Source organism: Mustela nigripes, chromosome 7 (genome assembly GCF_022355385.1).
Source record: "Mustela nigripes isolate SB6536 chromosome 7, MUSNIG.SB6536, whole genome shotgun sequence".
Lineage (NCBI taxonomy): Eukaryota > Metazoa > Chordata > Mammalia > Carnivora > Mustelidae > Mustela > Mustela nigripes.
Genome location: NC_081563.1, coordinates 128,930,113 through 128,946,433, shown reverse-complemented (window position 1 = coordinate 128,946,433; position 16,321 = coordinate 128,930,113). Strand labels below are relative to the sequence as shown.

Here is a 16,321-nt window from a genome sequence, read left to right as displayed (position 1 = left end):
TTTTAAGATTTTATTTATTTATTTGACAGACAGAGATCACAAGTAGGCAGAGAAGCAGGCAGAGAGAGATGAGGAAGCAGGCTACCCGCTGAGCAGAGAGCCCGATGCGGGGCTCGATCCCATGACCCTGGGATCATGACCTGAGCCGAAGGCAGAGGCTTTAACCCACTGAGCCACCCAGGCGCCCCCCGAGTAGCTTTTTATTGTCTTTGAAATAAGTCGTTAGTCTTTCCATGACCTGCAGTGCTGTGTGTGGTCTGCTGTAGACTAACTCTGAACATTATCTCCTACCTCTTCCCTTGTTCTCCCTAAGTCTGGCAGCACCGATCGTCTTCAATTCCTCCCGCTTCTCCCTTGGACCAGGCTGCTCCCCCCTCACTTCTTCTCTTTTCCTCTCTCGCCATAGTGACCTCATCTAGCTTGGTTGGCTCCAACTCATTCTTCAGGTGTCACCTTAAATATCTCTCTAGGTAGACTTTCCCGGTGGCCCCCAGACAAGGTTAAGTCTCCTTTTGTATTTTTTTCTTCAGAAACTTACTATGTATGTAACAATTTATTGTATATGTTTTTACCCTGGGCTTTAAACACCGAGATTGTTCCCGTTTCTTGATATATTCACAGATTCTGGCACATACTCGGTACTCAAAAACATACTAATTGCATTAATGAATAAGTACATGTTTTTCATTTTGCTTATAATATTTTCCAACCTATATCTTCCTTTAACCTAGAGTAAATCTTCTTTATTCTTGGGATCTGTTTAAATATTAGATCCTCAAGAATTAGATCATTGCCCCACCTGAACTAGGTAAGGTACTCTGTTAGATACTTATAGCATCGTGGGCTTATAGTCTTTACTGTACTTACTGCTATTATGATAAACTGTGTAATGTGTAATCTTCTCTGCCAGACTGTGAGACATGAGAACAAATTAAGAACTGAGTCTGTGTTTTTACCTGCTGTATCTTGAGAACCTAGCACATGCCTGGCACATGGTGACCGATCAGCGACAGCCTGTAGAGTGAATAATAGAGAATATTTGCTAAGTGCTTACCTTGTGCCAGGACATGCGCGGGAGCTATACAGCTGCGCTCTCATTTGTCCAGACCATACCCTATAAGGAAAGTATTTCTTGTCTTCAAGTCACAGATGAAGGACTGGAGCTCAAGAAACTTGCCCTAGTTTATATAGCCACAGTGGTGAAATCAAACTTTGGGTCCCCAGTTGTGTGATTCTAAACCCTGTGTTCTTAAGCACCACCTACTGCTCTGCAGGTCATTTCATCTCTGGGGTAGAGTCCTGTAGGCTCCAGTTTGTTCCCTAAGGGAGCAGCTGCGACAACATCCCAAACACACAGAGGTCTCTCCTGAGAGAATCCAGCATAGCTTGTCTCACCTCTGCTGTGTTCTGCCTTGCCCCACAGGCATCTACAAGTGTCAGAAGACCAGCATCGTACGGGTAGGTGGAAGGAGCAACAGTGAAATCCTGAAGCAGTTCACGCTGAGGGAGCTGAGGAATAAGCGGGAATTCCGCCGTAGCCTCCCCATGCACCTCCGGAGGGCCTACATGAGTGTGAGTTCTGGCTTGGGCTATCTGAAATAGTTCAAGGTGGAAATGTGCTTGAGAGCAGTGTCTGCCCGGGTACGCAGTCCAGAGATGATAGGCAGGCACTCCGCAGAGCGGTGAAGGGCAAAGGTTCCTTCCAACAGTCCGCCCTGCTGGGCCTGTGGTGTCACCTTTGCCCTCATAGTCAAGGGGGGAAAAGGACAGAAACCCCCCCCAACCCCCGCAACAGCCCCTGCCAGGACCTTTTAAGGTCACTTTCCTGAACCACCAGCTGCCCTTGCTTACAGCCCATCTTCTAGCTGGACAGCAGTGTAGCCCAACAAAACTCTCAGTTCCCCCCCCCCCAAAAAATTTTAAAAAACCTCTCAGTTCCTATTACCAAGAAGAAGAAGTGTCTACAACAGTATCCTTGGCCTGTTTTTCTGTTGTATTAGTTATTTCCTTTTCTTACTGATTGTTAAGAGTCTTTTAGACATTTTAGATTGTAATCCTTTGGTTTTGAGACAACAATAATGTTGTTGGGAGTTGTTTTGTTGACTGGTCTATTTATTTATTCTCTCTTCTTGCTGTCCTTGTCTTAGCTTTGTTTTCTCTCACTATAGGAACTGAGTTCAGGAGATGATGGTACTCCTTCCTCATTTCTTTCTCCCTGTTCTTGGCAGATTGTGACACAAATGAAAGAGTCAGAGCAAGAGCTGCACGAAGGGGCCCAGACCCTGGAGTGCACCATGCGCGGTGTATTACGGGAACAGCACCTGGAGAAATACATCTCTCCCCAGCATTGGAAAAGCCTGATGAATGGACCAGCACAGGTAGGGGTCATCCTGTGGGTTCTAAGCATCTCTCTTGCCTCAGGACTTGGAGCAAGTCTCCAGCAGAAGCAGCCATCCAGAGCTTTTGATGATCTGATGGTGCCATAATGTGAGAAGTACTTTTTCCTGAGGAGAGGTGACTGAGTATAGTAGTCAGGAGCAAGACTTGAGAACCGGTTTGTTGGGTATGAATTCTTGTTTTGCTCTAGGCAGGTTACTTAATTTTTCTGTGCCTGTTTCCTCTTTTATAGAGTGGGGATGATGATAACATTAAGTTGAGCCATACGAAATTGCTAATATTTGTAAATTTGACTTGCAAAAATGGCGGTTTCTTAGAGATTAATGTAATTCTTACGGGAACGTTATTTGGATAAGCAAGTTAATATTTGTAAACCACTTAACATAATTAGTGTGCTCTAAGTGATTGGTAAGTAAAACAAAATCATAACAAGGCAACATAGCACATCTAGAGAACCTTGAAGTCAGCAGACCTAAGTCATACAAATTGACTGTGTGCCTTGGTCAGTGTGACCCTCAGCTCTCTCAGCAGTTAAATGGGTAATAATAACACCTGCATTCAAGGGATATTCTAAGAACTAACTGACGTGATTTCTGTAAATTGGCTGGTCAGGAACCCAGTGAAATGGTAACTCTCTTATCAAAAGAGTTGGTGACTTCTAGGGTTACAAACCCAGAAGCCTGAAGGGGTCAGTCAGGATCCATAAATGACTAAAGCAGGCTAGATCTGAGACACTGGGAAGAGAGGGCTTGGCAGACTGGAAAAGAAGTGGTGGCAGCCCACTTCCAGCAATTTGTTGCCTTTTTCAAATGCAGGCTCATTGCCATAGGTCCTGATTTTATCTGGAGAGGAAATTTTTATTTTTAAATTTTAGGCAAGACATGTTTAATGATCCAGTTGTCCAAGGGTTTCCGAGCTATAGCCTCTAAATTTTAAGGGAACTACTTTTGCTACTTCACAGAAACCTTTCCTTTACTCTGTCATAGAATTCTCGTGACTGATAATTATTCCTTCCTTAGGATAGCGAGTGGATTTGCTTCCGGGGCTGGAAGCAATCCATGATGCTGGAGTGGCTGGGCCTGGGTGTCGGTTCCTTCACCCAAAATGTTGCTCCAGCGGGACCTGAAAATACAGGTAAGAGTGCATATCTACCTAGAACCACATCTCAAGATGCAATATGGTAAAGTTAAAACTCAAAAGTAATACCTAGAATGTATAAAGAGCTATAATCAGTCAGAGAGGGGCAAGTAATAGCTTGATAGGAAAATAGATAAAACATATTTTACTTGCACATCACAAAATAGGAATTTTTTTAAAAAATATTTTTTAAAATTAACATATAATGTATTTGCTTCAGGGGTACAGGTCTGAGAATCATCAGTCTTACACAGTTCACAGCACTCACCTTAGCACATACCATCCCCAATGTCCATCATCCAGCCACCCTATCCCTCCCCCCTACCCCCCAGCAACCCTCAGTTTGTTTCCTGAGAGTCTCTTACGGTTTATCTCCTTCCTGAACCCATCTTGTTTCATTTTTTTCCCTCCCTTTTTTCCACGACCCCCCAACCTGCCTCTCAAATTCCTCATATCAGAGAAATTATAGGATAATTGTCTTTCTCTGATTGACTTATTTTGTTTAGCATAATACCCTCTAGTTCCATCCACATCGTTGGAAATGGCAAGATTTTGTTTTTACAAAATAGAAAATTCTGACGGTCAGTAAACAAAGAGTGCTCATTAGAAATAAGAGGAACTAAAACCACAATAAGATGCTCTTATACACCAGATTAGCAAAAATTTAAGTTTGCTCTAACCCCACACTGACAAGAATATAGAGCAGTAGGAACTCTGCTAATGGGGATACTAGTATATGTGCTGCCGAAGCGAGCACTGCGAATGGGGATATTAATTGTCGAAACCACTTCATAATAATAGAAAAACTCAAATAGAAGGAACTCAGATGTTCATCAACATTTATACAATGGATGGATGAAGTACTATCCATTCGGATCATAAAATACTGTACAACAGTGAAAAGGAATGAGTCACAGTGTATATGGCAATGTATGAGTCTCTCTCAGAAACAGGCTGAATGGAAAGAGCAAGCTGTAGGAAAATATATACGATATTATTCCTTTGGTATAGAGCTCAAAAAAGTGAAAAAAAAAAAAAGAAAAAGAAAAGAGAAAACAAAGCCAAAACTAGAGGATATGTTGTTTAGAGGTGTGTGTACCTTATAAATGTGGTAAAGTTATTTTAAAAGAAAGGTAGGGGGCAAGATAGGAGCAGTAAAAATCAGGTTAGACAGGCCCACAGGAGTCTTCAAGAAATGGCTGATTTTTCTTCTTAAATTGGGTATGAGGTACCTGAATGTTCATTTTATCAAATTTTATTATCTTTTAAATTGTCCATTTACATTGTATACCCCTCTTTTGTATATTTGACATAAGTAAAATCTTTGTTAAAAAGGGATACATTTCAGGGTACCTGGGTGGCTTAGTGAGTTAAGCCTCTGCCTTCAGCTCAGATCATGATCCCAGAGTCCTGGGATCAAGCCCCGTGTCCAGCTTCTTGCTCAATAGGGAATCTGCTTCTCCCTCTCCTTCTGTCCCTCCCCCTGCTCCTTCTCCTTCTCTCTCACTCTTAAGTAAATAAAATCTTAAAAAAGAGGGGGGGGGATACATTTATATGGTATTTAAAAATACCATGAAAAAGTACCTAAGTCTCCCTCCCTGATTTCTCCCAGTTTCGCCAGCTAGAGGTAACCACTTAACCCCCTTGAGAATGTCTTCATGCATCTGAGCTCTTCTTAGTGCCTTCTGCTATTTTTTGGCTTCAAGTGTTTCACCACTGTCCTGCCTGCTTTCCTCCTAGCCCAGGCAGAAGGGGAAGAGGAAGAAGAAGAAGGGGAAGAGGAGGGTTCATTGATAGAGATTGCAGAGGAGGCTGACCTAATTCAAGCAGACCGGGTGATCGAGGAGGAAGAGGTGGTGAGGCCCCGGCGGCGGAAGAAGGAAGAGAGTGGGGCAGTCCATGAGTTGGCTAAAGTACTTCTGGCCATGAGGCTAGACAACTATGGCCCCGGAACAACAGCTGGGCAGGAGCAAGCTGCCGGAGAGTGGGAGGTAAACTCACCTGCTCGTGTCCTCTGGAATCCCTAACAGAATGGGGAATGGGAGTTCAGTTACTCCTGCCAGGTGGGCGGGGCTTAAACTCCTCTGAAACAGGCCTGAGAATGTCTGTTCTGGTTAGAACTGCAGCCTCTCATTTTCACCTACTTCTGTTACAGCAGTGTATTCACCTTGTCCTCACAGTTAACTTAATTTCCCCCTTTTACAGCCTAACCATAGTATAAGGTGGGGGGTCCAGTTCCCAAGAGTATAAAAATTCTGGTGTTTCAGAGGTTCCTTGTCAAGAAATTCCAACTTAGAAAAACAGGAAGCCAATGCTTCTCTTGAACTTTGGGGGAAATAATTCATGTGTGAGTCAGATCAGACACTTAGGATCTCAGTGCTTGGTGCTTTTGTGGATATTATCTTCTCAAGTACAGATGAGCCTGTGAACAACACATTAAGACTTCAGAGAATTCAAGTAAAGCAGAAGGAAGCAAGCTGTGTAGGCTGGATGGAATCTCATCTTTCAGTCACCCTGGAATTTGATGTTTCTCTTTAAGCCAGAATTGTGTGTGAACACCTAGACTTTTCCTCTGGTACTTCCTTTGGTAGGACCCAATTCGTCCTCAGAATTTACCATGCTTTGCTATGACAGTAGAGAACTGGATACTCAAAATGACATTTTCTGACCTCCACTGATGATTTAAGGGACCTTCAAAGGCAACTTTGGATATAATTTTCACTGGTCTGCTAGCTTTGAACCTGATCTTCTAGTTCAGGTCAGCATCACTGTACATGCTGGATGAAGTCTGATCCCAGTACATGGAATTATGGATTGGGCATCTCTCTGCCACATGGCCTTAGGAGGAGTTGATTTGTTTAGTTTTGAAGTGGGGGGAGATACGGAACACTGTGACCGCCATCTTTCATGCCAATCCTTCTAAAGACTCATGGCCTCAGTCTTAGTACAGAGCCAGGGAGAGCACTTTCTACTAAATGGTGCCTTTCACCTACTTGTTGACGGTACGTTGATGGCGTTAAGACCATCTTAGCAGGGGGCGCCTGGGTGGCTCAGTGGGTTAAGCTGCTGCCTTCGGCTCAGGTCATGATCTCAGGGTCCTGGGATCGAGTCCCGCATCGGGCTCTCTGCTCGGCAGGGAGCCTGCTTCCTCCTCTCTCTCTCTCTCTGCCTGGCTCTCTGCCTACTTGTGATTTCTCTCTGTCAAATAAATAAATAAAATCTTTAAAAAAAAAAAGACCATCTTAGCAGGCCCTGTACGGCATTTGACAAGAAAGATTCATGTCTGCTACTTTCAGGACGAGTGTTTGAGGAATGAGAAATAGAATGTGGTCAACAGACAGTCAGTGGTACCTATTGTCAGGAGCATTCCAAAGTGCTTTCCGTGTATTTATTCCTTTAGTCAGTTTAGCAGCCCTGCGAAGATGTACCATTATTATTCTCATTTTATAGAAGGGGATGCTGAGGTACACAGAGGCCCACAACGTAGTAAGAGGTAGATGGGGCTTTGCACCCAGGCAGACTATCTCCAGAGCCCTCGTTTAGCCACTCTTCACTGGAGTTGGGAGAGTGTGAGACATTCAAAGTTCTTCCGAGGGGGCACCTCCTTTTTTAATGTGCTCTGGCCCCCACCTTGGTCTTAGAATTGGGCCCACCTCTGCTCAGATGGTAACCCTGGCTGGTATTGATGTCCATAGACCCAGCGCAGCCAGAAAAAGAAAATGAAGAAGAAAGTGAAGGTTGAACTTCGCAAACTGAACACCATGACTGAGGCTGAGGCTAATGAGATCCAGGATGTTTGGCAGCTGGACCTGAATTCTCGATGGCAGCTCTATAGGTATTATGCCCACTCCCCACACCCTCCCCCAACTAGCTCATGTAATTTCCCCTAAGAGTTCTTTTGCTGTTCTGGAACATAACCCCCCATTGCTTCACCACAACTTTCAACAGTGTTAACTGATGATTGGTTGCATGCCCCACTGAGCTGAGTGCTAGGGTCACGGCCGTGGGATAAAACATACACTCAGCTCTACCCTTATGGAGCTTAAAGTTGTCCAGGGAGACAAATTAGTTGCACAAATAGTTACAAGTGGTCATGAACATAAGAAAGAAAGGAGCAAGGAATACTAAGAATATTAACATGGGGTCTGAGCTGGTCTGAGGTGTCTAGGAAAGTGACATTGGAGGCAAGATCTGAGGGATTAGTAGACATTAGCAAGGCCAGCAGGGAATGGGGAGCAGATGAAGTCATGGGGACCATATGCATAAGGCATTGACCTGGGAAGGAATATGGCCATTTGAGAAATGGAAAGAAGGCAGCCAGCATGGCTGTGGCTCAGAGAAATGGAAACTGAGGTCAGGGAGGTGGGCAGGGGCCTGACCACAGGGCCTCATGGGGCAAAGATGAGGAGCCTGGATTATCAGAAGCCACTTTTCGAAGTGTATTGAAAAGCCGTTAGAACATTTTACAGCAGAGTAGTTAGTGAGTTAGTGACACAATCTGTTGTACTTGTAAACCAAGACTGAAGAATTAGGGGAAGGGACTCACGGATGGGGCAGGCAGAATTTGCGAGAAATTCTTGGAAGCTTTTTGAGGTCCCTTACTCTCTTCTCAGTAGTTAACGTCTGTTCTTTATCCTGCTCCCCTCCTTAGCTCCTGGTCACCTATGTACATGTCTCTGCACATCTTTCTATCAGGCATGTTGGACTCTGTAAACCTGGGTCTCTCCTTTCTCTCTCTGTGGTCTAGAAGCTCCTCAACGGTCTAGGTTCCACTTCATACACACTGAAGGGGGTTCCTCCACCTTCTCAAAGAGCACACATCTTCCTCTCTCTGCTTCTTCACATTCTCCAGGCTGTGGCTACAGATGTACCAGGCCGACACCCGCCGAAAGATCCTCAACTATGAGCGCCAGTACCGCACGTCAGCAGAGAGGATGGCGGAGCTGAGGCTCCAGGAAGACCTGCACATCCTGAAAGATGCCCAGGTTGTAGGAATGACAACCACAGGTGAGAAGGCGTGGGGGATTTGACCTGACCCAGCCATTCACTCCTAGCACCAGGCTCCTGTCGGACTACTTAGGACAGGTAAAGAGGAGCTTCTGTAGCAGGTTAGAGGGAAAAGGCCACAAGAAGCTCCTAAAGCAAGCTGTGTTTAGGAAACTGATGGTGAAATGTTCCCACTTGGCTCCTGCATTTGGAACCCCAACAGTGACCCCCATGGGTGTGATGCTCTGGAGACCATCCGGCAGCCCTTGTTCTCTCATTCTTGGTCAGCACAGCCCTGGGTAGATGCGAGGGCTCAGTTGTCACAGGGTCCAGTGCCCGAGCTCAGGGAGCCTCCTCTCTCTCGACTCCAGGTGCTGCCAAATACCGTCAGATTCTGCAGAAGGTGGAGCCTCGGATCGTCATTGTGGAAGAGGCTGCCGAAGTCCTTGAGGCCCACACCATTGCTACGCTGAGCAAAGCTTGCCAGCACCTCATTCTGATTGGGGACCACCAGCAGGTAGGGCAGGAGCCCCTAGAAGGTAGAGAGAGAGGACGGAGGGGTGCGCTCAGATGGAAGACACTGGCCTCTCTGCTTCACCAGTCCTCGAGCTTTGTAGCTTTGTGGGATTCTTCCCCGCACCTTCCCCATTCAGTTTAACAGCAAGTGCTCTTAGATTTGGGGTGTATTTCAGAGGTACTGTCACTAATTTTATCTGTTCCCTTTGCTACTTTTATAATCTACAATGACCTTTTAAGTGGACTGTTGAAACAGTATGCGCCTTATTCCCCTACTTCCATTTTTGTCTTCCTCTAATCCATTCTTTATAAAGGAGCCAGCGAATTAAAAAAAAAAAAAAAGTTAATCAGATCATGTCACTCTATACCTTAAGACCCTCCAGTGATTTTTCCATTGACTTCATATAAAAAGCAGGTTTCTGGGTGCCTGGGTGGCTCAGTGGGTTAAGCCGCTGCCTTCGGCTCAGGTTATGATCTCAGGGTCCTGGGATCGAGTCCCACATCGGGCTCTCTGCTCGGCAGGGAGCCTGCTTCCTCCTCTCTCTCTCTCTGCCTGCCTCTCTGCCTACTTGTAATCTCTCTCTGTCAAATAAATAAATAAAATCTTTAAAAAAAAAGAAAAAAGAAAAAATGCAGGTTTCTTAAAGTGGCCTTCAGAAGCAAATATTCTCAGGTTCAGTCTGCTTCTCTGATTTCTCCTGTCACCATCTCATTTGCCCACTGTGTTCCTACTCCTGCCCTCCTTCCCACTGCCTCTCATGGCTGGCTTTCCATACGATAGGCAGCTTCCTCCATGCTGGCATCAACTCAGAGGTCACTCTTCAGAGAGGCCTATTTAAAGGAACTCCCACCCCTGGGCACTCTGTCACATCACCCTTATTTCTTGCCTTTTTGGCCCTTGTGGCTCTTTATCCGTAGCTTGTCAGTACTTAGAACAGTGCCTGGCACATGTAAGGCACTTAAAAAACTTTTTTTTTTTTTTTTTAAGATTTTATTTATTTGACAGACAGAGAGAGAAGACAAGCAGGGGGTTTGTGAGAGGTAGAAGCAGGCTGCCCACTGAGCAGGGAGCCCGACTTGGGGGCCCAATCCCAGGACCCTGGGATCGTGACCTAAGTCAAAGGTAGACACTTAATAATTGAGCCACCCATCTGCCCCTTAAAAAGCATTTTGATGGGTGAGTGGGTCGGTGGGTAGATGGATGGATCAAATATGTCAATACAGAGTTCTCAGACTTGTTTCTTTTCTCAGCTGCGCCCCAGTGCCAATGTGTATGATCTAGCCAAGAATTTCAACCTTGAGGTTTCCCTCTTTGAACGGCTGGTGAAAGTAAACATTCCCTTTGTCCGTCTGAATTACCAGGTGAGAAGCTGGACTTGTATTATTATCTACCAAATGTCCAGGAGAAGTCTCCTGGGAGCCTGCCAACTGTCAGTAAGAAAGGTCTCATAAAAATAAAACTGGTTTAAAAAATAAATAAAATAAAACTGGTTTAAAAATTAAACAAGTAAGTAAATAAATAAATAAGTAAAACTTGTTTAGTAATGTGGTGACTGTCAGACTTCTTTTCTGTTTCAAAATACCACGAGATCACCCAGCGTTGAGTTGTGTTGGACAAAGGAGCTGATTGCGTTCTCTTTTTTTCTATTCTTTTCACGTTACCTCCAGATTTTCCACCAGCAGCCTAGTCTTTGGAAAACTGTTCTCTGGCCGCGTTTCTAATGACATACTTTCTTGTTTCAGCACCGCATGCGCCCTGAAATTGCCCGGCTTTTGACCCCTTACATTTACCAAGATCTGGAAAATCATCCCTCTGTTCTCAAATATGAGAAGATAAAGGTGAGTCTGCTCTACCTGATGTTTATGTGATGCTGTCAACAACCTAGAGGGCTGTATTTCCTGAAAATGGAAAAGGGTTTTCAGAAGGGACTAGAGTCAGCTTTTTGTTTTGTTTTTGTTTCTTTTTCTTCTTAAGATTTTATTTGAGAGAGTGAGAGCATGAGCACGAGCAGGGGGAGAGGAAGAGGGAGAGCCAGGCTCTCTGCTGAGCAGAGAGCCTAATGCGGGACTTGATCTCAGGAGCTGGGATTATGACCTGAGCCAAGGCAGACACTTAACTGACTGAGCCACCCAGGTACCCCTAGAGGCACCTTTTTAAAAAAATGTTCTAAATTTTTTAGGGTGCCTGGGTGGCTCAGTGGGTTAAAACCTCTGCCTTCAGCTCAGGTTGTGATCCCAGGGTCTTGGGATCAAGTCCCGCATCGGGCTCTCTGCTCAGCAGGAAGCCTGCTTCCTCCTCTCTCTCTGCCTGCCTCTCTGCCTACTTGAGATATGTCAAATAAATAAAATCTTTAAAAAAATAAATTATTAGGGGCGCTTGGGTGGCTCAGTGGGTTAAAGCCTCTGCCTTTGGCTCAGGTCATGATCTCAGGGTCCTGGGATCGAGTCCTGCATCGGGCTCTCTGCTCAGCAGGGGGCCTGCTTCCTCCTCTCTCTCTCTGCTTGCCTCTCTGCCTACTTGTAACCTCTCTCTGTCAAATAAATAAATAAAAATCTTTAAAAAAAATTAAAAAAAATAAAAAATAAGTAGATCATTAAAAAATATTTTTATTAAAAAAATAAATTATTAAAAAATTTTTTTAATTGATTTTATTTTATTTGACAGAGAGAGACCACAAGTAGGCAGAAAGGCAGGCAGAGAGAGGGGGAAGCAGGCTCCCTGCCAAGCAGAGAGCCTGATGCGGAGCTTGGTCCCAGGACCCTGAGATCATGACCTGAGCCGAAGGCAGAGGCTCTACCCACTGAGCCACCCAGGTTCCCCTAGAGGCACCTTTCTAAAAGCTTGTTATTAAGGGGAGAAATAATACAGAAGTTGAGACAGACGTGGATATTGAATCCCAGCTCTGCCACTTAGTAGCTTTGTAACTTTTCAGCAAGTAATACCATTTCCAAATGTCAGGGTCTTCTGTAGAGTGAGAATAACGGGTGCGGCCTCATCTCATTGTTGTTTTGAGGGAGATGTGTGTAAAGCAGTCAGCCCAGTGGAGTGATGTAAGTTAGCTCCTCTCTCAACATCTTCATCATCATAGCTGCTGCCTGTTTCCCGGACTATAATAGTTGGATTATGGATGGATGTTTTAAATATTTATATCGGGCGCCTGGGTGGCTCAGTGGGTTAAGCCGCTGCCTTCAGCTCAGGTCATGATCTCAGGGTCCTGGGATCGAGTCCCACGTCGGGGTCTCTGCTCAGCAGAGAGTCTGCTCCCTCCTCTCTCTCTCTCTGCCTGCCTCTCTGCCTACTTGTGAGCTCTCTCTGTCAAATAAATAAATAAAATCTTTAAAAAAAAAAAATATTTATATCAAACAAATGTATTGAAAACTAAAATAGGCAAGTTCTTTATCTATTTCCCTACTTAACATGGTCCCAAAAGCATATGCTGACTGACTCCAAAATTAAAGGTTGCGGTACAAAGTATACAGAAAGCCTTGCACGGTCTCTCCCTGGAATAGGGTCAGTGGCCAGTACATGTGAAGATAGAGGAAACTGCACAAGTGAGCCTCCTAACATATCACGTATTGTACTTTCTAGGGGGTCTCTTCCAACCTTTTCTTCGTGGAACACAACTTTCCTGAACAGGAAATCCAAGAAGGCAAAAGCCACCAGAACCAGCATGAGGCTCGCTTTGTGGTAGAACTGTGCAAGTACTTCCTGTGCCAGGAGTACCTGCCCTCCCAGATCACCATCCTCACCACCTATACCGGGCAGCTCTTCTGCCTGCGCAAACTCATGCCAGCCAAGACATTTGCTGGGGTCAAGGTCCATGTGGTTGACAAATACCAAGGAGAAGAGAATGACATCATCCTCCTCTCATTAGTGCGGAGCAACGAAGAAGGCAAGGTGGGTTTTCTCCAGATATCCAACCGCATCTGCGTGGCCTTGTCCCGTGCCAAGAAGGGGATGTACTGCATCGGAAACATGCAGATGCTGGCCAAGGTCCCCTTGTGGAGCAAGATCATCCACACTCTTCGAGAGAACAATCAGATCGGCCGCACGCTTCGACTGTGCTGCCAGAACCATCCCGACACCCACACCTTGGTATCCAAAGCTTCTGATTTCCAAAAGGTGCCTGAAGGAGGCTGCAGCCTACCCTGTGAGTTCCGGCTGGGCTGTGGACACGTCTGCACCCGTGCCTGCCACCCCTATGATTCCTCACACAAGGAGTTCCAGTGTATGAAGCCATGCCAGAAGGTCATCTGCCAGGACGGGCACCGGTGCCCTCTGGTTTGCTTCCAGGAGTGTCAGCCTTGTCAGGTGAAGGTGCGTAAAATCATTCTTCGGTGCGGCCATGAACAGATGGTTCCTTGTTCCATGCCTGAGTCAGATTTTTGCTGCCAAGAGCCTTGCCCCAAGGTTCTGAAATGTGGGCACAGGTGCAGCCACCCCTGTGGTGAAGACTGTGTACGGTTATGTTCGGAAATGGTCACCGTGAAACTCAAGTGTGGGCACAGCCAGCAGGTGAAATGTGGTAACGTGCAGGACCTCATGTATGACCTGCCGGTCAAATGCACCACCAAGTGCAGCACCGTCCTGGACTGCGGGCACCCTTGTCCCGGCTCCTGCCACAGCTGCTTCGAAGGGCGCTTTCACGAGCGCTGTCAGCAGCCCTGCCAGCGCCTGCTCATCTGCTCACACAAGTGCCAGGAGCCATGCATCGGCGAGTGCCCACCCTGCCAGCGGACCTGCCAGAACCGCTGTGTCCACAGCCAGTGCAAGAAGAAGTGTGGGGAACTGTGCAGCCCCTGCGTGGAACCCTGTGTCTGGCGCTGCCAGCACTACCAGTGCACCAAACTCTGCTCTGAACCCTGCAACCGACCCCCGTGCTACGTGCCTTGTACTAAGCTGCTGGCTTGTGGCCACCCCTGCATTGGTTTGTGCGGGGAGCCATGCCCCAAGAAGTGCCGGGTGTGCCACCAGGAAGAAGTCACCCAGATCTTCTTTGGCTTTGAGGATGAGCCTGATGCCCGCTTTGTGCAGCTAGAAGACTGCAGCCACATCTTTGAGGTGCAAGCCTTGGACCGCTATATGAATGAGCAGAAGGATGACGAAGTTGCCATCAGGCTGAAGGTGTGCCCTATCTGCCAGGTGCCCATCCGTAAAAACCTGCGGTACGGAACCAGCATCAAACAGCGGCTGGAAGAGATTGAAATTGTCAAGGAAAAGATTCAGGGCTCAGCAGGGGAAATTGCAACCAGCCAGGAACGACTTAAGGCCCTACTGGAAAGCAAGAGCCTCCTCCATCAGCTGCTTCCTGAAGATTTTGTGATGTTGAAGGAGAAGCTGGACCAGAAAAATCTGTCCGTGAAGGACCTGGGCCTTGTCGAGAATTACATCAGCTTCTATGACCACTTGGCTGGCCTGTGGGATTCTCTGAAAAAGGTAAAGGTCTCAGAGCAGGACAGAGTGGGGATTCGACTCGAACAGGTCCATAAGTGGCTAGCCAAGAAGCGTTTGAGCTTTACCAGGCAGGAACTGGATGACCTCCAAAGTGAAATCCAGAGGCTCACATACCTGGTCAACCTCCTGTCCCGCTGCAAGATAGCAGAGGGGAAGATGAAAGGTAGCACAGCGGAAGAGGTCTACAGTGTCCGGAAGATCCTTGAGAAAACATGTAAGTTCACCCAAGAGGATGAACAGTTTGTGCAGAAAAAGATGGAAGCTCTGAAAAACATCCTTCCTTGCTCTGGCCTGGGCATCTCAGAGGAAGAACGAGTGCAGATAGTCAGTGCTATGGGTTTTCCTCGTGGCCACTGGTTCAAGTGCCCCAATGGCCACATCTACGTGATTAGCGATTGTGGGGGAGCCATGCAGAGGGGCACGTGTCCTGACTGTAAGGAGGTGATTGGGGGCATAAATCATACCCTGGAAAGGAGCAATCAGCTTGCTTCTGAGATGGACGGAGCCCAGCATGCAGCCTGGTCGGACACGGCCAACAACCTGATGAACTTTGAGGAGATCCAGAGGATGATGTAGGAAGATGGCGCACTGCTGCCTTGTGCCTAGCCACCTCCGGGCTGGGATCGGCTCCCTTATGAAGGAACCGAAGTTTGTTTTTTATTATTGTCCTTTAGTCTTAGCACCTATTTAAGGATCCACTTTTAGGGGTTGCCCACCTTTGTTTCTAGATTTCCCCTGCGCTAGAATAAGCACTTTACCTCCAGAACTGAGAGCGAAGTTAACAGATTTCTTCTCTTTTTCTCCTGCAAGTTAGTGGAAGGCCTCCCTGGAGCACGTTTGGGGCTTCCACCTTGCGCTGCCTGCCGGTATCTCTGGGTCCTGACTCAGTCAGATGTTTTTTCTGCAGTGCTCCGGGGGCAAAGTACGGACTCAGTGAAGCAGACTCAATTCTAATTGCCAGGCCCTAACTTGTAGACTAACTTTAATCCTAATAAACAGAGGTCCAGAGGAGTTGTTTATGAACTGCTTATCCTTTCAAGGAGCACAAAAATCCTTCCCACCCTCCTCCTCGGGCACCCTCACTCCCGGAGACGGAGGCATGTGATAAGACAAAGACTTCAGTGACTAACCCTGACCCAGTTACATAGTCACGGAGAGTGGGAAAGGCGCTGGGGCTTATGCAGTGGGCCCAGGCTAACTTAAGGAGTGATTCCCCTTTACCCTCTCTTGTGACTGGCACTTTGGGATGGTGGAGGTTTCTTGGTCTGCAGGAGACATTCCGTAGCAGTGCTGGTTCCCCAGGGTCCTGAATGGAATGAAACTTCTATTTGGTACCAGCAGCAGCTATCCAAAGTGCGACCCTTTGTCCTAACACTATTACAGCTTTTGCCTGGGCAGGGTTAGCATGCCAGCAGCTTCTGCAGGCCCCAGACCCATGCCAGAAGCCAGCCCCCAGGCCTGCTGCCTGCATACATTTTCCCTCAGTCCATTGTTCCTAGAACAGACACTTAGGCATCTCAGGTCTTTCTAATGTTGGTGAGAAAAATGTCCTTTTTCCTATGTATGCATATCCTTTTTTGTCTTTACTATGCACTTTAGCCTATAAAGCCAATTAATAAAAACGATGATTGAGAAAATCAGTGGTCCGCATTTGTTGTCAGCTGTTAGAAGCAGCTCGGCCGGCTTGAGACAGGATGGGAATGGAGACTCTGCCTACAAGGAGGCCAGTCCTGTTTCTGTGGTATGGGGTTTTTATTTATTTAGGTGAGTCCTTTTTACTCAAGGTAAAAAGAGTTTTTTGTATAAAAAGATTTAACTTGAAGTTTTCTT

At 46.4% G+C, this 16,321-nt stretch overlaps 1 protein-coding gene across 1 annotated transcript in view; it reads left to right on the top strand.

Moving 5' to 3' along the window:
• ZNFX1 (zinc finger NFX1-type containing 1) overlaps positions 1-16,125 on the top strand; it is a 25,278-nt gene extending 9,153 nt beyond the window's left edge. The window contains exons 5-14 of the mRNA XM_059407205.1: positions 1,424-1,572; positions 2,229-2,378; positions 3,417-3,531; positions 5,275-5,525; positions 7,230-7,369; positions 8,387-8,541; positions 8,892-9,037; positions 10,288-10,398; positions 10,780-10,875; positions 12,626-16,125. Coding sequence (XP_059263188.1) covers positions 1,424-1,572; positions 2,229-2,378; positions 3,417-3,531; positions 5,275-5,525; positions 7,230-7,369; positions 8,387-8,541; positions 8,892-9,037; positions 10,288-10,398; positions 10,780-10,875; positions 12,626-15,067 — 3,755 coding nt within the window. The 3' untranslated portion in view covers positions 15,068-16,125. The remainder of the gene's footprint in view (positions 1-1,423; positions 1,573-2,228; positions 2,379-3,416; positions 3,532-5,274; positions 5,526-7,229; positions 7,370-8,386; positions 8,542-8,891; positions 9,038-10,287; positions 10,399-10,779; positions 10,876-12,625) is intronic.
• The last annotated feature ends 196 nt before the right edge of the window (positions 16,126-16,321 follow it).